General features: G+C 43.1%; 1 protein-coding gene across 1 annotated transcript in view; it reads right to left on the reverse strand.

Moving 5' to 3' along the window:
- LOC131817373 (zinc finger protein 345-like) overlaps nucleotides 1–21,112 on the reverse strand; it is a 36,917-nt gene extending 15,805 nt beyond the window's left edge. The window contains exons 1-4 of the mRNA XM_059150654.1: nucleotides 20,782–21,112; nucleotides 8,869–8,927; nucleotides 4,163–4,289; nucleotides 2,362–2,457 (exon numbers count right to left, since the gene is read on the reverse strand). Coding sequence (XP_059006637.1) covers nucleotides 2,362–2,457; nucleotides 4,163–4,289; nucleotides 8,869–8,883 — 238 coding nt within the window. The 5' untranslated portion in view covers nucleotides 8,884–8,927; nucleotides 20,782–21,112. The remainder of the gene's footprint in view (nucleotides 1–2,361; nucleotides 2,458–4,162; nucleotides 4,290–8,868; nucleotides 8,928–20,781) is intronic.
- Between the last annotated feature and the right edge of the window lie 1,089 nt (nucleotides 21,113–22,201).

A 22,201-nucleotide genomic window follows, 5' to 3' on the forward strand; every position in this document is an offset into this window, starting at 1 on the left:
GTCACACAGTATGTATGTGCAACATACAAATACAAGACAGACACACATAATTTACAGGCAAAAAGCATAAAGGTCATTCTGTTTTGAGTTACATTAATGAGTAAATTACACTCACATGGTCTTGAAATACACTGAGCTGAAAATTCTCTCCCTGTAATAACACACACAGATAAAACCCAATCCACACCTCGCTAATATTGTGCAATAAACCAGACATAGGAAGCACATTATTAGGAAAACGGAGTAAGAGAAAAATCAACCCAAGAAATTCTAAATAAAACATTGATGCATGACAGAAAAAGAAACTTCTCTATAACCATAATTTTAAACAGTATCCTCGTACCCATGAAAAGGAAGCATTTGATTGGCATGCCTTCATAGACTATAAAATTATAGAGAATTCTCATTAAAATCAATCATAAAAAGGTATAAATGAAAATTTTACAAACACTTAAGCAGCTTGAAAGAAATGTATTACATTATTAATATATTCCTCCTCATACACAGAATGTAATGCTATAATCCATTCTTTATGACAGAGGAAATGAACAATATCTTCACTTCTAAATAAACAAATACTATGAAAGTTGGAAAATATGCTAAGAGACAGTGTATATGAAATCAGTATTGGGGGTTAAATTCTGATACATTCTGAGGAAAGTAGAAGAAAAAGCTCATGATTAATTACCCATGAAGCAATACTGCATTACTGAACACAAGGATATTTCAAACATAGGGGACTGGGGTACCTGGGGGGTCATGGTCAGTCAAGGAGCTTCCTTCATCTCAGGTCATGGGCTCAGAGTTTGGAGATCCAGCTCCACATAGGGCTCCCTGATCAGCAGGAAGTCTGCTTTTCCCTCTCCTTTTGCCCTTTCCCTACTCATTCTCTCTCTGTGTGTCTTGAACAAATACAATTTTTAAAGAAAATATATGGGAATTTTACTAATTGCCTAACTCACTTCTTATAAAGCACATGCCCATGTCGTATCGGGACATTTGACATAAAAAGTTCAGAGCTAAATCTCATATAGAACTGATTAGAAAGTGAAAACACACATGACAAAGTCACAAGAAGTTCATAGAAGAAACATACGATGATGCAATTATTTAAAAATAAGGTAATAAATGAGATTTTATTAAAGGCTACAAGTTCAAGTTCTTTTTTTTTTTTTTTTTTAAAGATTTTATTTATTTATTTGACAGAGAGAAATTACAAGTAAGCAGAGAGGCAGGCAGAGAGAGGAGGAAGCAGGCTCCCTGCTGAGCAGAGAGCCCGATGCGGGACTCGATCCCAGGACCCTGAGATCATGACCTGAGCCGAAGGCAGCGGCTTAACCCACTGAGCCACCCAGGCGCCCTACAAGTTCAAGTTCTAAATGTGCTAGTTCCCCAATAGAAATTATGTAGAAATTCTAAGAAACAGAGACATTACATTATTTCACCACTGGGGAATGGAACTCATAGAGTGGAAATTTCTGTATTTAATACAAAAGAAAAAAAGAAAAAAGACCATTTGAAGAGAAATAAAGCAGTATATTTAGGGTGGTGCTTTGTTATCGATGAAGTTACTGAATGATAATTTTTTAAGACTAAGATTAAAGCTGTGGTAGAGGGACGACTGGGTGGCTCAGTTGGTTAAGCAGCTGCCTTCAGCTCAAGTCATGATCCCAGCGTCCTGGGATCGAGTCCCACATCGGGCTCCTTGCTCAGCAGGGAGTCTGCTTCTTCCTCTGCCTCTGCCTGCCATTCTGTCTGCCTGTGCTCGCTCTCTCACCCCCTCTCTCTCTGATAAATAAATAAAATAAAAAAATTTTTAAAAAAAAAAAAAAAAAAAAAAAGTTGTGGTAGAAAGCATAAGTCAGAAAACATTAAAAAAAAACATTAGAAAGCATAAGCCAGAAAACATTAAAAATCTGTCTCCAGTGTTCTGGGAATTTCTGCACTAAACCCCAGTGTGCATACAACTACCCTGACCTATTTGTCTCATGATGAAAATCAGAATTGACAAAGGCCAGAGCGTATGGGTCCTCAGAAAATAGAGAGATTTCCCCAGGTCCTCACAGAAATGGAGCAGCTCTTAGATTAGGGGGGCCCTCCACCTCCAATCATATCTCCTGGCTCTCCCTGTGGATGTGATGGACAATTACTAGAGCTGAAGGAGAATCCCTAGAAAATTCAAGAGCTTGATAATGTCAGAGAAAAGATGTCCCTCTGGGATCCAGTGAGAGAGAGAGAACTGGGCATGTCTCCAGCTGATTTTCATTCAAGGAGAGCTACTCGAACCACAGCTTACGGTCTACCTTCCTCCTTCAGACTTGGACCTCCCCTCTGTCATCTGCCTCATTCATTCTCACCTACCTGGATGGAAGCCTACAGTCTCCTTTCTCTTCACATCCCAGAGCTGCTTCTCTTGCTCCAAAAACATGATCAGGTCTGGCTTTGACAGAAGGAGACCTGTTTATGAGGAAAAAGGAAAGTGACTATTGCTGCCGATTCTAACTTCCCATCAGGCTTGTGTTCAGTAGAGAAGAAAGGACATTGTACAATTCTTGAAAATTGTTTTGTGAAAGCTGTTTCCCAACAGTCTCTTTAGAACACACTGGAGGCATTTCCAATGTTCACATCCTGACCTCCACTTCCAAGTAGTAGACATGATAGTAAGAGAAAATTTCGGGGCACCTGGGTGGCTCAGTGGGTTAAAGCCTCTGCCTTCAGCTCAGGTCATGATCCCAGAGTCCTGGGATCAATCCCCACATCACCTTTTCTGCTCAGCGGGGAGCCTACTTTCTCCCAGCTCCCCACCTGCCCCTCTGTCTACTTGTGATTGCTGTCTGTCAAATAAATGAAATCTTAAAAAAAATTTTTTTTTAAGATTTTATTTATTTATTTGTCATAGAGAGAGAAGCGAGAGCGAGCACAGGCAGAGTGGCAGGCAGAGGCAGAGGGAGAAGTAGGCTCCCTGCCAAACAAGGAGCCCAATGTGGGACTCAATCCCAGGACGCTGGGATCATGACCCGAGCCAAAGGCAGCCGCCTACCCAACTGAGCCACCCAGGCGTCCCTTAAAAAAACTTTTTTAATTTTTTAAAAAAAGAGAGAGAATGGGAAATTTCAGTTTAAGAGGTAAACAATGCCATTCTATGTCATCAAGTGTTTAGAATTGCCATTCATCTACACCAGGGTTGATATTACCTTGAGGAAGGAGAAGCCGAGGCTGGAAAGGAAGTATCATGAAGATTTTTCTCCATCTACAAACCTCTACTTATTCCCCTCTCTGCCTGGATCTAAATTCCAGTCATTCAAAGAGAATTCTCAGAGACAGTCTTCACAGGAAGGAATAAAACCCTGAGTGGGCACGCCAGACAGAATGGCTAAAATTAACAAGTCAGGAAATGACAGATGCTGGCCAAGGATGCAGAGAAAGGGGAACCCTCCTCCACTGTTGGTGGGAATGCAAGCTGGTGCTGACACTCTGGAAAACAGCATGGAGGTTCCTCAAAAGTTGAAAAGAGAGCTACCCTACAACCCAGCAATTGCACTACTGGGTATTTCCCCTAAAGATACAAATGTAGTGATCCAAAGGGGCACATGCACCTGAATATTTACAGCAATGTCCACAATACCCAAACTATGGAAAGAACCTAGATGTCTATCAATAGATGAATGGATAAAGATGTGGTATATATACACAATGGAATACTATGCAGTCATCAAAAGAAATGAAATCTTGCCATTTGTGATGACATGGATGGAACTGGAGGGTATTATGCTGAGGGAAATAAGTCAATCAGTGAAAGACAATTATCATATGATCTCCTTGATATGAGGAATTTGAGAGGCAAAGTGGTGGGTTTGGGGGGTAGGGAAGGAAAAAAGAAATAAGGTGCGATTGGGAGAGAGACAAACCATAAGAGACTCTTAATCTTACAAAACAAACTGAGGGTTGCCGGCAGGGAGAGGGGTAGGGGGAGGATGGTTGAGTTATGGACATTGGTGAGTATGTGTTATGGTGAGTGCTGTGAAGTGTGTAAACCAGGTGATTCACAGACCTGTCCCCTGGGGCTAATAGTACATTATATGTTAATAAAAAATAAAAAATAAAGTTAAAAACAACAGAACCCTGAGTGGGGTTTGGGAAATCTGGAAGGAGTCGTCCTCACCCAGGAAGCAGAGGTGTCCATAGTTCTCCAACATCACATCCCTGTACAGTTGCCGCTGAGTGTGGGTCAGGCATCCCCACTCCTCCAGGGAGAATTCTATGGCCACATCCCTGAATGTGAGCTGTCCCTGCAATAAATACCACAGTCACCAAGTGGCCATTGACACAGTTCACGATGGTCCCTAAGATGAAAGAGGAAGTTAGTGTCACCACCTTGAACCAGACCTGACCTTTCCTTCTCTAAAAGAAAAACCTATGGGGCAGGGGGCTGCCTGGCTGAGAACTTTCACTCCTTTCACTCCCAGAAGTCAGCTCCATCAAATACACAGAGGTGACAGCCCTCCTTGTCCAGTGCAAAGTGTTGGGATGTGGGAGAGGAGCCTATGGTCAAGCAATTCTAGACATGTTTCTGATGTGAAATATTGGGGTTCTGGAGTGAATGATTAAGAAAAGATTGTTGAGATACCCGTGGTACAAACACTGTGGTCCTAAAGCATGGGGAGAGGAAAGTTGTGAACAGTGACTGCTTCTAAGCTGTCAGGTAGGGGAGGTGGTGAGGGATAGCAGGAGGCTCTTAGGAATTTGGAAGCAAGTTTCCAGGACCCTCAGGGCCTCCCAGCTGGTGTTTTGATGAGGCCACTCACTGTAGAGTAACACTTTAGTCAGGAGACCCTCCAGATATCTATCAGTGGGCCACAAGCTTGAAGGAGGCTGTCCAAGCTACATTTAGGGAATAGAGTACAAGAAGTCTCTAAAGCAACTTTCAAATGTTAAAGAGGAATTAGAGGATCCTGCAAGTCTGGCTATTGTCAAGCTAAGGATGCTTTTTGCATCCAACAAGACATTAACCTTGAAGCAGTTGTGAATTCCCTGAGGAATGTCCTACTCTGCCTTTCTCATATGTTTTTCTAGGTTGGAAGTTGAAGGAAATTTAATTTTATCTGTAAGACCTATTCAGCCAGAGCAGCCCCACCCCAGCTGAACTGCCCTTTTGTTAAGACTTAAATTGACCTTGCCGCCCCCACCCCCCAGGGGAACTTATTTAAAAGCAAGTCTGGGAAACCAGTCCCATGTAACAAAGTCCAACTACAAAGGTGGGTCAGGCCCAGTGGGGGCACATACTGTCTCCTAGCTACCAAGGAGTATGGGTCCCCGCCCTTTGGGAGCCTTTTGGCACCAATCCTAACCAAGGAGTGATAGGCTGGTTCAAATGTCTACTAGGGTAAATTTTTTAATTCAATTGGTCACGTAGCATCACTGTGGAGTTTCCTCTGTGTGTTACAATCTCATTGGCCACCTGTGTGTGGCCAGGCCCAACCACATGGTCTTTGCTCTATAAAAGTTAGTCTGGAAAGGAGGGGTCATCCTCTCTGTAGGGGCAGCCCTGACCAGTCTGTTTGATGGTTGGTCTGATTCTTGATGCTTGGCATGAAATAAAGCCTTGCTTGGCTTTTGCTTTGTATCAGTCTCACTCCTTTAATCATGGACCCCTTATTGGGGTACCCAATTTTGGGGGGACCCAACATCATTCACACCTTTTTTTTTTTTTAAGAATTTACTTATTTGAGGGGCACCTTGGTGGCTCAGTGGTTAAAGCCTCTGCCTTCAGCTCAGGTCATGATCCCAGGGTCCTGGGACTGAGCCCCACATCGGACTCTCTACTCCGGGGGAAACTGCTTCCTCCTCTCTGCCTGCTTCTCTGCCTATTTGTGATCTCTGTCTGTCAAATAAATAAATAAAATCTTAAAAAATAATTTCTTTATTTGAGAGAGAAACATTGAGGGAGAGAATGAGAGGGAAGTTCAGAAGGTGAAGCAGACTCCCCGTGGAGCTGGGAACCCGATGAGGGATTTGATCCCCAGACTCTGGGAACATGACCCAAGCAGAAGACAGTTGCTTCACCAATGAGCCGAACAGGTGCCCGTCCACACATCCTTTGACGTTGTCCTCCTCCTCAGAAACTACAAGGAAGGGGACCCTGAAGACGTAGGTTAAGGGTCTGCCTTGTCTGCCTTCAGCTCAGGTTGTGATCCCAGACTCCTGGCATGGAGCCCTAAGTTGGGCTCCCCACTCAGTGGTGAATCTGCTTCTCCCGTTCCCCCTTTCCTCACTCATGTGCTCTCTCTCTCTCAACTGAGAATATGTTCAGAAAGAAAGACAGGAAGAAAGAAAGAATCTACAAGCAAGATTACCCGAGATCAAAGAAGCTCATATCTGAAATGTGATAGTTTCTGCATATTGCCTAGTACCTTATGTTCCTTACAAATGACAGGAGGGAAAATAGGAACTTTTCAGGGGAGGATCTGGCAGACAGCACCAAGCCAATAAAAGAAGTTCACATCTGCTGAATAGAAACAAACTGCTATAGGCCCCTAATGCACATCAAAGGACACACCGCCCCTGGTGATTCCTGTGGACTCAAAGCGGGAATTCAGAATACAAACCTAATTTTGGAAATACACTGGATATACATAAACAATTCAATCACTATACGATCTGTAGAGGCTGCTTTTAGGCAAGCAGGCTTGAGCAAAGGAGTGGAGGAAGAACCCCAGTGACCACTTGGCTGAGTCCAGACAGGCACATCGGGGGACCCACCTCAAAATTCCCAAGGTCCTAATGAACCAATGGGCTTCTGAAACCAAGTACAATGACCAAAAATGGGAAGGTTCCACATGTTCCCCATAACTCCCCTTAAGAAAACCCCCTACCCACTGCTCCTTGCAGACAAGCTCACCTGTGCCCTCCTGCCTGCTCATCTCTTAGGTCTTCAATTAATATCTCCAGTCCTTGCCCTGCCTCAGGGGAATTTCATCAGTGCTGCTGGACGGGCTTCCAGCCAATCATGGACCCACATCTGGGGCCCCATGCGATGGACAGAGACACAACACTGAGCCACCTTGTGCTAGAAATCACTAGTTTAGTCCTTTTTTATTTTTCTTTAATTTTTTTAAAAGATTTTATTTATTTATTTGACAGAGAGAGATCACAAGTAGGCAAAGAGGCAGGCAGAGAGAGAGAGGAAGCAGGCTCCCTGTTGAGCAGAGAGCCTGATGCGGGGCTCCATCCCAGGACCCTGAGATCATGACCTGAGCCAAAGGCAGCGGCTTAACCCACTGGCGCCTCCAGTTTAGTCCTTTTTTAAATTCTAATTACTAAAGATTTATATAATCTTCTTTTTTTTTTTAATTTTATTTATTTGTTTGACAGACAGATTACAAGTAGGCAGAGAGGCAGGCAGATAGAGAGAGAGGAGGAAGCAGGCTCCCCGCCGGGCAGGGAGCCTGATGTGGGGCTCAATCCCAGGACCCTGGGACCATGACCTGAGCCGAAGGCAGCGGCTTTAACCCACTGAGCCACCCAGGTGCCCCTATATAATCTTCTTTTTAAAAATTTTATTTATTGGGGGGTGCCTGGGTGCCTGGGGTCGAGCCTGGCATCGGGCTCTCTGCTCAGTGGGGAGCCTGCTTCCTCCTCTCTCTCTGCCTGCCTCTCTGCCTGCTTGTCATCTCTCTCTGTCAAATAAATAAATAAATAATCTTTAAAAAAATTATTTATTGGAATGCCTGGATGATTCACTGAGTTGAGCATCAGCCTTGGGCTCAGGACATGACCCAAGGTCCTGGGAATGCCTCCCACCTTGGGGCGGGAAGGTGGGGGTGGTGATTGGGTTTGGGGGGGAAGGTGGGATGGGGGATGGGGGGTGGTCTTTGCTCAGCAGGGAGCATTCTCCCTCTACCCACTGCTCACATACTTGTGCCCTCTCACTCATTCTCTAACAAATAAATATTTTTTTAAAAGGATTTTATTTATTTCAAAGAGAGTGAGAGAGAAAACAAAGAGGCCTCCCACCAGGTAGAAGGAGAGGGAGAGGAGGATGCTGGCCCATTGGGGGTCCGATGTGAGGCTGTATCCCAAATCCCAGGATCATGACCTGAGCTGAAGGCAGAAAGCCCTCTTAACCATCTGAACCACCCTCGGTCCCCAAGATTTATTTGTATTTCAGAGGAGATGGACATGGGCAGAAGAGGGAGTATTGAATCTCAAGCGGCCTCCCTCTGGGTGCAGAGACAGAAACGGGAATACCAGTCCAGGACCCTGAGATCCCTACCTGAGCTAAAATCAAAAGTCCAAGCTTAGTCAATTGAGACCCCCTAGGCGCAACTCCTATCTTTTAAATAGATTATCTGTTTCACATTCTAAAAATCTAGACATACCCGCAACCTTTTTTAGAATGGGAATTTTCAACGTTTTTCTGGACCTCATACCCTTCAAGTTTTTATCTGCATTTCCTTACTCCCTGGCTGCACACAGCTGATCAAGAATGCAAAAAAGCCCAAATGAGAAATGATTTCCCTCCCTGATATCCCAGGACCAGGCCTCATCAGCCACAGGAAGCTCGGACTTTTCACCTTCCCCTCCGGATCTGCCCCCAACAGAATATTTTCACTCCTCGAGGGGCTTTAATTCAAAGTGACAATGACTGATGCCCTATCGAAGCCAGGTTGGAACAGGACAGAAGGCTCTGGGACATGGAGAAGCATTCTAAAGACCTAACCGTGAGTATACTTCTGACCAGATCTTAAAAACAGGTGAACACAGAAGCAAGAAGCACCCGGACTCGAGGCATCATCTGTACCTTCTAAACGAGAGGGTCTGCGGAGAAAAAGAGGACATGGCTCTGCTCTGCGGGGACACCAGGCTCACCTGAGAACCGGCCATTTCTGCCTTCGCCTCCACCTCTAGATTTCGTCCTCACGAGGGATCTGTGGGGAAATCACAGCTGCATCAGGAGAAAATGCCCTGAAATCCAGCAACAGAGCTCCTTCTCCTAACTGCTCACCGGCAGGCAGGACTCAAGAGATGCAGAAAAGGCCCAACTTCCCAGTCCTTTGTGTCCGGAGCAGCTCAGAAACTGTGAGCTCCCGTGAGGACACCCATCGCTGCATTTTCCTCACCTGCCTTGTGGAGAGAGAGGGGTCCCCTGCCACCGCCACTCACAATTTCAGTGTCAGCATCAGAACCGAGGGCTGGAGGGACCCGACCCTCCCAGACTCAGGGAGCAGAGACCAAAGCCGCAAACCCACTCTCGGAAAACCACCAAAAAGCCCTCGGGCTCTGCCCTGGCCTCACTGAGAATCACCTGGAGCCCTTAATTAGCACAACAGTGTTGTTTTTGCCCAAACCAACAGACAGAATGTGAGGGGGAGGCCCGCAGAGACGATCCTTTCTGAAACTCCACAGGTGACCCTCCCGGGAAGGAACTGGGGAGGTGACCAGGCCAAGCAGGGGAACCAAGGCTGGGGCTGGGAGCAGAGTTCGAGCCCTGCCTTCTCCACCATCAGGTTTCTGGAGATTGGTTCCTTCTCTCTCTTTCTGTTACACAGAGGGAGACCCCTGACAGACCGAACTTTCCCAAATAAATGCAACTGTCTCTTTCAAGGTAAACACAGGATTTCAGAGCTCTTCCTTTATCTGCCTTTGATAACCAGCCAAAAATAATGCTCAGGCCAAGAGACATATTTTCAGGCGACATAATATTCCCCTTCCGTAGAATAAGTATTTCTGTTCATAAGGACCTAATTCTCTAATTCTAATTCTAATTCTAATTCTCAGCATTCTCAGGAAAATTGGATGTTATCCTTTTCCCTTTATTTTAGCCATTCCAGAAAACATTGAGTGGTTCATCACTGTAAAGTATGAATACTTAAAATAACTGTCTTGGTGACTGAAATGAAAACCACTTGAAAAGCATCAGACTGAACAAAGGAAAAAGCGATTAATGCTTAAGTGATGAAGTATCAGTATATAAGTGAGGTTCAGTGGGGTGAGGCTTGGAGCTGATGACCAAGAAATTATTCTTCAGACATTTTTGGTGCAAAATGTTGGACACAGGGACAGGATCTTGGGCAGAAAGAGCTGCTGCCCCGGGGCTGTGAGGAGTGGTTCAGTATAGACTTGCCAGTTGGGAGGGGGTCAGGGATGATGTAAGTCTCTAAGGAGTTTTGGAAGCCAGGTTTTCAGGATCTTGAGGAGCTGGGTATTATTGGGGAAAAGGTTATTCATTATTGGTAATAAAACCTTTTATGTGAAACCCTTTAAATGTATGTCAGCAGGCCATATGCTTGGGAATGATTGTCAACACATATCTTGGAGCGTTTAGAGATAAAGTTACAAGGAATAATTACAGTAGACTACCAGGATCCTGGTTGGGGGTAGGAGTCAGTCAGGCTGGTATTGCCGTTTGCCCTTAGCAAAGCCTGAAGGTAGAGGTTGTTGAGTCCCTAGAGAGTCACTCTGCCTGTATCAAGGGCTTGTCAGGGGGTAAGGAAATTGAGTAATTTTTCTTCTGCCTCTGCTTCCCACCTCAGTGAAACTCCCATTTCCAAATAAGTAACCTTTCTTTTCTCCACAAACCTCTTCTCCTCACTTCTCAGCCCTTTGTTTCAGGAACCTGGTTCCTCCCTGACAACATGATGAACACTGCTGGCAGCACAGACACAGTTCCTCTGGAAATTGGCCATTATCCCAAATTTCCCTACAAACCCCCAACCCCTTCCTTTGGGTAGGCTGCAGGTTTGAAGGCCAGACCTGCTGAGGCCTCCTGGGCTGGCAAAGCAATGAAGCTCCGGCTGCCCTTGATCCCCAGCTCTGTCTGCACATTCTGTTCCAGGTCTGAGGCATGAAGGTCAGTTCACACAACAGAATGAATGTGAGGAGAGGAAAATTTGTTTTTCCTGCGCTGTTCTCAATTCTTCAGCTGGTCTAAGACTTAAAATGATATGAGACATTTTCAGTAGAGAAAACAATGAAGTTCTTAATTATGGGAACATGAAAGACACTTCCTCTTCTCCTCACTTCTCAAAAACGGCTCAAAAACGGTGATTGAAGCTTCTATGTCACAGTGATATAATAAGGAGGAAGTAGGATTTAGAAGTTCCAAGGAAGGGATTATATTCAGAGGAGAAAGGAAAGATGAAATGTTTATCAAACAATGGTTTGCCCCTCGAGGTCAGCAATTTTTTTTTTTGCAATTTTATTATTTTTCTTTTTTTTTCTTTTTTAAAGATTTTATTTATTTATTTGACAGAGAGAGAGCACACAGGGGCAGAGAGGCAGGCAGAGAGAGAGAGAGAGGAGGAAGCAGGCTCCCTGCTGAGCAGAGAGCCCGATGCAGGGCTGGATCCCAGACCCTGAGATCACGACCTGAGCCGAAGGCAGTGGCTCAACCCACTGAGCCACCCAGGCGCCCCTGCAATTTTATTATTTTTCAATGTTCCAAGTTTCATTGTTTATACACGACACCCTGTGCTCCATGTAATCCATGCCCTCCTTAATACCCAACACCAGACTCACCCAACCCCCCCACCTCCCTTCCCTCCAAAACCCTGTTTGTTTCTCAGAGTCCATAGTCCCTCATGGTTCATCTCTTCCCCCGATTCCCCCAAATCACTTCTCCTCTCCAATTCCCAATGTCCTCTGAGTTATTCCTTATGCGCCACATGTAAGTGAAACCATATGATAATTGACTCTCTCTGCTTGATTCATTTCACTCAGTATAATCTCATCCAGTCCCATCCATGTTGATATAAAAGTTGGGTATTCATCCTTTCTGATGGAGGCATAATATTCCATTATATATAAGGACCAGAGCTTCTTTATCCACTCATCTGTTGAAGGGAATCTTGGCTCTTTCCACAGTTTGGTGACTATGGCCATGGCTGCTATGGACATTTGGGTACAGATGGCCCTTCTTTTTACTACATCTGTATCTTTGGAATCAATTCCCAGGAGTGCAATTGCAGGGTCATAAGGTAGCTCTATTTTTAATTTCTCAAGGAATCTCCACACTCTTTTCCAAAGTGGCTGCACCAACTTGCATTCCCATCAACAGTGTAAGAGGGTTTCCTTTTCTGCACTTCCTCTCCAACACTTGGTGTTTCCTGTCTTGTTAATTTTGGCCATTCAATCTGGTGTAAAGTGGAACCACAATGTGGTTTTAATTTGAATCTCCCTGATGTCTAATGATGATGAACATTTTTTCATGTGTCTGTTACAGGTAGGCATCTTTTATGATATAAACTGTTAATCTCTGGTGCCCATGTAGGAAAGAATATTACGGTTTGAAGCCGATGGTAAGAAAAGAATTCTTGAGATGTCTCTGATGCAAAAGGTGATTTTATGAAAGCATGGGGACAGGACTCGGGGGCAGAAAGAGCTGCACTGTGTCATGAGGTGTGGCCCATTATATACTTTTAAGTTGGAGGGAGTTTGGGATAGCATATGTCTCTAAGAAATTTTGGAAGCAAGGTTTCTAGTACCTTGAGGGGAATAGTGGTTGTTGGGAAAAGGTCATTATTACAATCTAAAAAACCCTTCTGATGTCTCTCAGTGGTCCATCTGCTTGGTGTATGATTGCCAACAGGTAGCTGGGGGTGTGGAGAGAAAAAGGAAATTTCCCAAGGAAATGTTGACTGTTAAAGTAGATTTACAGGACCCTGGTCGGGGTTGGGAGTTCAGGTCAGGATTGTCTTTTGCTGCTACCAACCTATTAACATCAAGGCAGCTGAGTCCTTGCAGGAATTCACTCTGCCTGTTTCAAGGGCTTGTCAATAACCTATAGGTATAAGGATATTAGTATTTTTTCTTCTGCCTTTGTGTCCTACATCATGATCATCTCCCTTCCTAATAGAGGTCCTCCATTTTTTTTTCTCTCTTGATCTTTCTTTATTTTAGAGGTCCTCCATCTAATTGATTATTGAGTGTGTGTATATATATATATATATGCATACATATGCATATGCGTATACATATACATATACATATGTGTATGCATATGTGTATGCATATGAACTGTTTCAGACTAACCCCATTTTCCTCCTGATTCACTGCCCTCATACTCCTTTAAACTCTGAAGGCCTGGCAAAATCCTTGCAGTTGATTTTCGAACATGAGTCTTTCTTCTTTCCAAGTGGATCGTCTCCTGAATAATGCTGTTCTTCTATTCCAATCAAAACTCATGCCCTATGCATTGGCTTTTCAAAGGAATGGTAGCCAGCTTTGGTTTCTGAATAATAAAATTGTCAGATCCTTTAGCACAGTGGTCAAGAAGAACTTCTGTGATGATTTATGGTGCAACTTACTAAGTTTATTGAAGTAGCATTTGGTTGGGACTTCTGTGCATAAAGAGCTACACTTTTTTTCTTTTTTTAAATATTTGATTTGAGAGAGAGTGGCATTCATGGTGGGGTATAGTGATGGGCAGAGGAAGAGAGAGAAACCAACTCACCACTGGGCAGGGAGCCCAGCAGGGCTATGTGTTGGGGACCTGACATCATGACCTGAGCCAAAGTGAAACCCTTAACTGACTGATCCCTAGACCCCCTAAGAACTACACTTTTCATGTTTGAAGGAGGTGGATGTATGCTTAGTGCTCAAGGGGGTGGGTTCTTGCAGACAGCAATAGATTATAAATGTTTCCAACAACTTCTTTATATTTTTAAGAACTTTCTTTAAAGATTTTATTTTTTTATTTGACAGAGATCACAAGTAGGCAGAGAGGACAAAACAGGCTCCCTGCTGAGCAAAGAGCCTGATGTGGGGCTAGATCCCAGGACCCCAGGATCATGACCCGAGATGAAGGCAGAGGCTTATCCACTGAGCCACCCAAGCCCCCAAAATATTAGTTGGTTTTTTTTAAACATTTTACTTATTTGATGGAGACAGAAACAGTAAGAAAAGGAACACAAACAGGGAGATTGGGAGAGGGAAAAGCCAACTTCCCACTTATCAGGGAGCTCAATGCAGGGCTCATGACCTGAGCCTAAGGCAGACACTTAATTCTGAGCCACCTAGGTGCCCTCTTCTCACATTCTTTACACTGGTAAGCTTTCTTTCTAGTATAAATTTTATGATGTTTAGTTAGGATTGAGTGCCTGTAAAGGCCGTGCAACATTCTTGACATTGGTAAGGTTTCTCTCCAGTATGAATTCTGCTATGTTGAGGAAGGTATGAAGGCCAGTAAAAGGCCTCACCACACTGTTAACATTGGTAAGACTTCTCTCCAGCATGAATTCTGTGATGTCGAGGATGGTGAGGACCACAAAAAAGCTTTGCCACATTCTTGACATTTGTAAGGTTTCTCTCCGGTATGAATTCTGTGATGCTGAGTAAGGATTGAGCTATGTTTGAAGGCCTTGCCTCATTCTTGACATTGGTAAGGTTTCCTTCAAGTATGAATTTTGTAATGCTTAGTAAGCACTGAGTTCTGGTAAAAGTCCTTGCCACATTCTTTTTTTTTTTTTTTTTTTTTTTTAAAGATTTTATTATTTATTTGACAGAGAAAGATCACAAGGAGGCAGAGAGGCAGGCAGAGAGAGAGGGGGGGGGAAGCGGGCTCTCTGCTGAGAAGAGAGCCCGATGCGGGGCTCGATCCCAGGACCCTGAGATCATGACCTGGGCCGAAGGCAGAGGCTTAACCCACTGAGCCACTCAGGCGCCCCCTTGCCACATTCTTGACACTGGTAAAGTTTCTCTCCAATATGAATTCGGCAATGATAAGTAAGGGCTGAGCTGTGGTTAAAGGCCCTGTCACATGTTTGACATTGGTAAGGTTTCTCTCCAGTATGAATTCTGTGATGTTCAGTAAGAATTGAGCTCCGGTAAAAGGCCTGGCCACATTCTTGACATTGGTAAGGTTTTTCTCCTGTATGAATTCTGTGATATTCAGTAAGACGGGCTCTGGTAAAAAGTCCTTGCCACATTGTTCACATTGGTAAGGTTTCTCACCAGTATGAATTTTGTGGTGGTGGGTAAGCCCTGTGCTGTGGTTAAAGGCCTTGCCACATTCTTGACACTGGTAAGTTTTCTCTCCAGTACTAATTCTGTGATGTCGAGGAAGGGCTGAATTGTTGTTAAAGGCCTTGCCACATTCTTGACATTGAAAAGGTTTCACTCCAGTATGAATCCTGTGATGTTGAGTAAGATATGAAGACTGGTTAAAGGTCTAACCACATTCTTGACATTGGTAACGTTTCTTTCCAGTATAGATGTGTCTATGTCCATTTATTGATGAATAGTCCTTAAAGGTTTTACCACCTTCTTCACATTTGTGTATTTTTTCCCCAGCATGCTTTTGCTGATGTTGAAATAGTGTTGAGGGGCAGTCAAAGGATTTACCACATTCCTTCAAACTGTAAGTTTCCATTCCCTTAGGAATTATCTTATCTATGTCTAGGCTTGATGACTGACTGAACATGGTTCCTCGTTTATTAGATCTGAATGGGTTTTATCCCTCATGGATTCTCTGATGATCACCAACACTAGAGGACTGGTTAAGAGCTTTCCCACATTCATTATATTTGTAAGAATTATCTCTCAAAGGGAGACTGTTATGTATACTAAGTTTAGAGTTTGGATGAAAGACTTCCACACATTTATCACATTCATAATTGTTCTCTGCAAACCTAGCTGTGACACATCTATGAACACTGAAACCCTGGTTCAATGTTTTCTCAGATTCAGTGCACTGAGCTATTCTGTTTCCAGTGAAAAGCCTCTGGCAATTGTGTAGGGTCAACTCCTCAGTGCCCCTCTTGTGTGGATCCCACTGAGCACTTTGTTCTTCATTTCTATATCTCTGATGATCAGAAACATCTGGCTGAAAGGTCAGGCCAATCTTATCTTCCAAATGGCTCAAATCATTATTTTCAGCATGGATTAGATAGCTTTTCAGATGTTCCAAATGGTCTATCCACAAATCACTATGATTGAATATTTGATTGGAGCTTGTGCTGACAGAGACACACTGCTCTGCAGCAACAGTTGACTTAAAGAAGGAGGTCTTCCATAGCGGTTTAGATCCTTCAACATTTGGGGCAGTGAGATTCTCATTAAGGGCAATTGCCTTGATTTGAGTGTATCATCCAGGATTTTTTTGATGCCGTCACCATCCCAATAACCATCCCCATCACTGTCCCAGTCTGTACATGAGTATAAAATCTCAACAGCACTATGTCTGTATCTATCTACTGATCCATTCTGGAAATAATCTTCTATGCTTCACTTTAGCATGAAACTCTGGGTGTCATTTGAAGATACAGCTGAAAGATACCAGATAAAAGTAAAACCATTGCACTTACTACATTCAGAAGAACATACAGATGACTTCTAATACAGAAGTATCAAGTGAATCAGACAAAGAAAGATGGCTGAGAAGGAGTCATCAGGACTTCATTTCTCCATGGACACACAACATAGCACACAACATACTGAGCACTGAGTCTAATATATAATCCTGTAGTCAATTTCCTGTAACTCTGACAATCAAGAAAAGGGTCACAGGAGATCAAAATTAGCAGAACGGTGGATATTGAAACAGAAAACTGAAAGGAACCAACAAGAGTACAGTAAAAATAGGAACATATCAACCACAGGAAGAGTTGTTTGGCAGAAAAGATCAACAACACTGACAGCCCATGAACTAAATTAAGAATTATAGAGAAAATACTGACTAAAATGACAAGTGAAGAAGTGAAAGCAGACACAGTATAACTGATTGTAGGAATAAAAGTAAATATGAGGCAACAATGGATAGTCAGTGCCCACAAACTTTTATTAAAAGGCAAGTATAAATTTCAAAAATGGTATAATCAATTTAGACTGCATCATTCAGAAAAATAATTTAAAAAAAATCTCAACTGATCTGCAACCATGAAGCTAAATGAAAGAAGAATAAAAGAAAAAACCCAACAAACAAAAACTGTGTGCCAGATGAGTTCACTGGATATTCAAACAGACACTGAAGGAGAAAGGACAGCAAATCTCCTCAAACATTTCCAAGGAGTGACCATCAGAGAAACTATCAGAACACTCTCTCTGTGGCACCAGCATTACCAGCTCATGCAAGCCGGACAGAGACACTACAAACAACAAAGTTTACAAACCCCTGCCTGTGAGGAATATTCACTCAATGTCCATAATAAATAGCAATCTGAATCAAAGCACATTTTCCCTTTTTACAGGATGATAAGTGGGAAACGGTCCAGGAATTAAGGGAGTTCCAACATATAGAAAACCATCACTTCAAGACTCCACATTAACAGAATGAAGTTCAAAAATGACATGATTACATCAGTGATGATGTAATACAAATATGGGGGTATTGGACAAACTGTCATGTTAAAAACACTCAATGTAGAGAGAAAGGGAAACCCCCTCAACCCAATGAACACCACAGATGTATGAAAAGGTGAAATTTAACCTATTCAATAGGGACAGTTTGCAAGCTTCTCCTCTAAGATCAGTGTTAGGATCCATTATCAAAGGAACAAGACTGAGACAAAGTGAAAGTTATGCAAAGCCTTATTCTATGCCAAGCATTAGAAGTTAGACTGACCAGCCAGGGGAATGAGACTGAGACAAAGTGAAAATTATGTGAAGCTTTATTCTATGCCAAGCATTAGAAGTCAGACTGACTGGCCAGGGCTGCCTCCTAAGAGAGCGACCCCCTCCACATCTCACAGGCTGGTTTTATAGGGCATAACCGCAGACCCAAGGTATGTGGCTTCTATTGTTAAGGTGTTTACTCCCAGAACCATACCAGGAACTACTGGGGCATTTATTCCAGGAATGAAGTCCATGGATGTAAACAACAATATGGCTACCTAGGCAATATGGAGTTGCTTGACTAAGCAGGCCCTAATAGTTAAACAGGTTTTAATATTAAATTGGCCCTAACAATCAGCAGGTAATGAAGTGATCCCACCACTGCCTTTGAATATACTTCCGGACACTCTTGTTAGAACAATTATACAATCAAAAATAGAGTAAAGGAATCTAAACTGAAAAAGAAACATTGATGGGACGCCTGGGTGGCTCAGTTGGTTAAGCGGCTGCCTTCGGCTCAGGTCATGATCCCAGCGTCCTGGGATCGAGTCCCACATCGGGCTCCTTGCTCGGCAGGGAGCCTGCTTCTCCCTCTGCCTCTAGCCTGCCACTCTGTGCCTGTGCTTGCGCTCTGTATCTCTCTCTCTCTCTAACAAAAAAAAAAAAAAAAAAAGAAACATTGAAACTATCTCTGTTCACCCATGACATGATTATAGAAATCCCAAAAAATCACCATTTTAATTTTTTTACTGTTTTTGGTCCTTGCGTGTGTTATTCATTTCTGCCAGTTTTTCCCTAATAGGCCTTCCATTTCCCAATTTTTTCATCTTATACAATACAGAGTTAGGAAAATGTTGAAATAAACAACTTAACTTCCATGAAAAGAATTTAAAAAAGAGAGAGACTTAGATGAAACTTAGTAGAGGAATTAAATAAAGAAAAATCTGAAATAAATAAAATAGAGAGCAGAATAACACTAATGGAACACTGAGAGTAATGTCCATTCCAATGAACAAAATAAATAAAACTGGCAATGCTTTAACTCCATAAACCATTACCTAATAACAAATGGGAAAATTTAGGAAAAAAACAAAAACAAAAACAAACAGAATTCCTCTTTTTTTTTTTTTTTAAGATTTTTATTTATTTATTTGAGAGAGAGCATGAGAGGCAAGAAGGTCAGAGGGAGAAGCTGACTCTCCATGGAGTTGGGAGCCTGATGCAGAAATTGATCCCAAGACTCCAGGATCATGACCTGAGCTGAAGTCAGTTGCCTAACCAACTGAGCCACCCAGGTGCCCAAAACCAGAATTCTTAAACATAGACAAGTTACTAGGACAGATTCCCAAAGAAATGGGAAATCTCCTTAGACCAATAATAAGTGTGAGGGTTGAATTTGGAAGCAATCCTCTCCCAGCACAGAAAAGCCCAAGACCTGGGAATCTTACTACTTTTGATGGAGGCTATGAGTTTCCTTAATAAATCCATCATTCTTCTCCCTCCCTTTGTTCAGATTCAGTATTTTCCTTTATTTTGCCTTCTGTATGACAAAGTCATTCTTCTGCTTCTTCCAGCCTCTTTACATCAAGCCTGTTTCTTTTTTTTTTTTAAAGATTTTATTTATTTATCTGACAGAGACCAAGCAGGCAGAAAGGCAGGCAGAGAGAGAGAGAGGAGGAAGCAGGCTCCCTGCCAAGCAGAGAGCCCGATGCGGGACTCGATCCCAGGACCCTGAGATCATGACCTGAGCCGAAGGCAGCGGCTTAACCCACTGAGCCACCCAGGTGCCCTCAAGCCTGTTTCTAATCTTACTTATTGTATTGTTCACCTATGCTTTATTTTTGTTTTTTTTTAAGATTTTATTTATTTATTTGACATATAGTGATCACAAGTAGGCAGAGAAGCAGGCAGAGAGAGAGGAGGAAGCAGGCTCCCTGCTGAGCAGAGAGCCCAAAGCGGGGTTCGATCCCAGGATCCTGGGATCATGACCTAAGCCAAAGGCAGAGGCTTTAACCCACTGAGCCACCCAGGCACCCCTATGTTTGATTTTTAGAAAGATATATATTTGAGGGGGGGATCATAAGAGTTCGGGTGGGAGCTATAAAGAGGGAATCACATGTAGGCATCACACTGAGTGCAGAGGCTAACTTGAGTCTGCATCCCAGGACCCTGAAGTCAAGATCTAAGCAGAAATCAAGAGTCAGTGGATTACCCAAATGAGCCACCCATGCACCCAATTATTTTTTAACTCTTATCTCTGTGGTAAAGTTCTCACTATGTTAAGCAGGACCTGCAACCACAAGAAAACACAAAGCTCTCTGCTAAACATAAATATTTAGACAATTGCACAAACCTGTAGTGTTTGTATTGAGATACCAGTCACATTTATTTCCACTACAGAATTTTGGTTTAAAAAAAAAAGTATAAAAATCATCAACGTAGGTCATATTGTATACAACATAAAAGAATTTGTGATATTGGTAACAAAGTGGGTGCAGGGGTGGACACAGGAAGAATAGTTTCATATGTAATTGACACTATGAGTTTTAAATGGTTTGTTTTACATCTAAGTTGTTTTAAGGCATCTGTAAGGTAACCACAATGAAAATACTCACAGACCACACAAAAGTCAATGAGAGAGGTACCAACTCATCATGGATGTAACACCACAATTAAAGATAAAATACATCTATGGAGAGTCAAGATGGCAAAGGAGAAGCAGACCGAAATTATATCAGGTAGCAGGAGTACAGCCAGATAGTTATCAAAACATTCCAAACCCTATAAACCCAACAAGAGATCAAAGAGCAGGGCAGTAATTCTAGAAACAGAAAATGGAACACTTTCTGAAAGGTAGGACATGCGGAGAAGTGAATCTGAAGGGACAAAAAGATAGACTGTGGGGGGAGGGGCTGGCTCCCAGCAAGCACAGAGCAGCGAGCACAAAATTAGAATTTTGAGAAGTCTGCTCCACTGAGGGATATCACTCCAGTGGCTAAGCGGGGGTGGAGCCCTCATGGGGACAGTGTGGGCTCGGGTCCCTAGGGGTCACAGAAGGCTTGGGGGTGTCTGAGTAGCAGAGCTCACAGGTATTAGAGCAGGGAAGCCGGCTATAGAGACGGAGCCAACGAGTGAGCTCTCAGCTTGGGGTTACCTTAAACTGTGATCCATGGCACAATTTGGACACTGCTCCTCAAACAGGGACCCCACAAGTGGCAGATCTGCAAGACTCACCTTCCTCTGCTGGAAGAGCAGAGTGACAGGAATCTGCTGGGTTTGGAGACTCCAGGCCGGGCTGTGCGCCAGAGACAGAGACACTCGGTCACAGGTAGGGGCAGCTCGGAGTGCAGCTGGAGACCAGGGAGACAGGAGGGACTGATGGCTTTTCTCTGAGGGCGCAATGAGGAGCAGGGCCCCAGCTCTCCACTCCTCCAGCCGGAGACTGGGATGCTGCCATCTTCATTCCCGTCCTCCAGAGCTCTACGGAAAGCGTTCAGGGAACAAAAGCTCCTGAGAGCGAACCAGAGCAAATTACTTAGCCCGGCCCCTGGCAAGGGCAAAGTAATTCTGCCTCCAGCAAAGACATTTGAGAGTCACGGCAACAGGCCCCTCCCCCAGAAGATCAGAAAGAAATCCAGCCAAGACTGAGCTCACTGAGCAAGGAGAATAGCGTAATTCCCAGAGGAAGGGAAAGCAAAGCATGGAATTCATGGCTTTCTCCCCATGATTCTTTAGTCTTACAATGTTAATTAACTTTTTTTAATTTTATTTTTTCTTTTTGTAATTTTTAAAACTTTTCTTCCTTCCTCTTTTAAAGTTTTTTTTTTTAATATTTTATTTATTTATCAGAGAGAGAGAGAGAGAGAGAGGGAAAGTGAGCAAGCACAGGCAGACAGAATGGCAGGCAGAGGCAGAGGGAGAAGGAGGCTCCCTGCCGAGCAAGGAGCCCGATGTGAGACTCGATCCCAGAACGCTGGGATCATGACCTGAGCCAAAGGCAGCTGCTTAACCAACTGAGCCACCCAGGCATCCCCCTTTTTTAAAGTTTTTTAACTAGTTTAACTTCACAATACCTTTCTAAAAAAATCTTTTAAAACTTTCATTATAATAGTCATAGTTTATCCTTCATTGTATCTAACATCATTCTTTATGTACATATAGGGGTTTTTTCCTCCTAAAAATTTATGGGATACAACTTCTTCTAATAGATCAAAATATACCCTAAATCTAGCACAGGGCTTTGTTCTAGTGTCCAGCCTGAGCAAATTCTCTCCACTTTCTTTTTCTTTCTTCTTCCAACCAACTTATCTGTTCCATTTTTAGAGGGAAAATTGGACCATTTCCTTACACCACACACAAAAATAGACTAAAAATGGATGAAAGACCTCAATGTGAGAGAGGAATTCATTGAAATCCTTGAGTAGAACACAGGCAGAAACCTCTTTGACCTCAGCTGCAGCAACTTATTCCTAGAAACATTGCCTAAAGCAAGGGGAGCAAGGGCAAAAATGAACTACTGGGACTTTATCAAGATCAAATCTTTTGCACAGCAAAGGAAACTGTCAAAAAAAACAAAAGACAACTGACAAAATGGAAGAAGATATTCACAAGTGACATATCGGATAAAGGGCTAGTATCCAAAATCTATAAAGAA

The sequence above is a fragment of the Mustela lutreola genome, chromosome 16 (assembly GCF_030435805.1).
Source record: "Mustela lutreola isolate mMusLut2 chromosome 16, mMusLut2.pri, whole genome shotgun sequence".
NCBI classification, from domain to species: Eukaryota; Metazoa; Chordata; class Mammalia; order Carnivora; family Mustelidae; genus Mustela; species Mustela lutreola.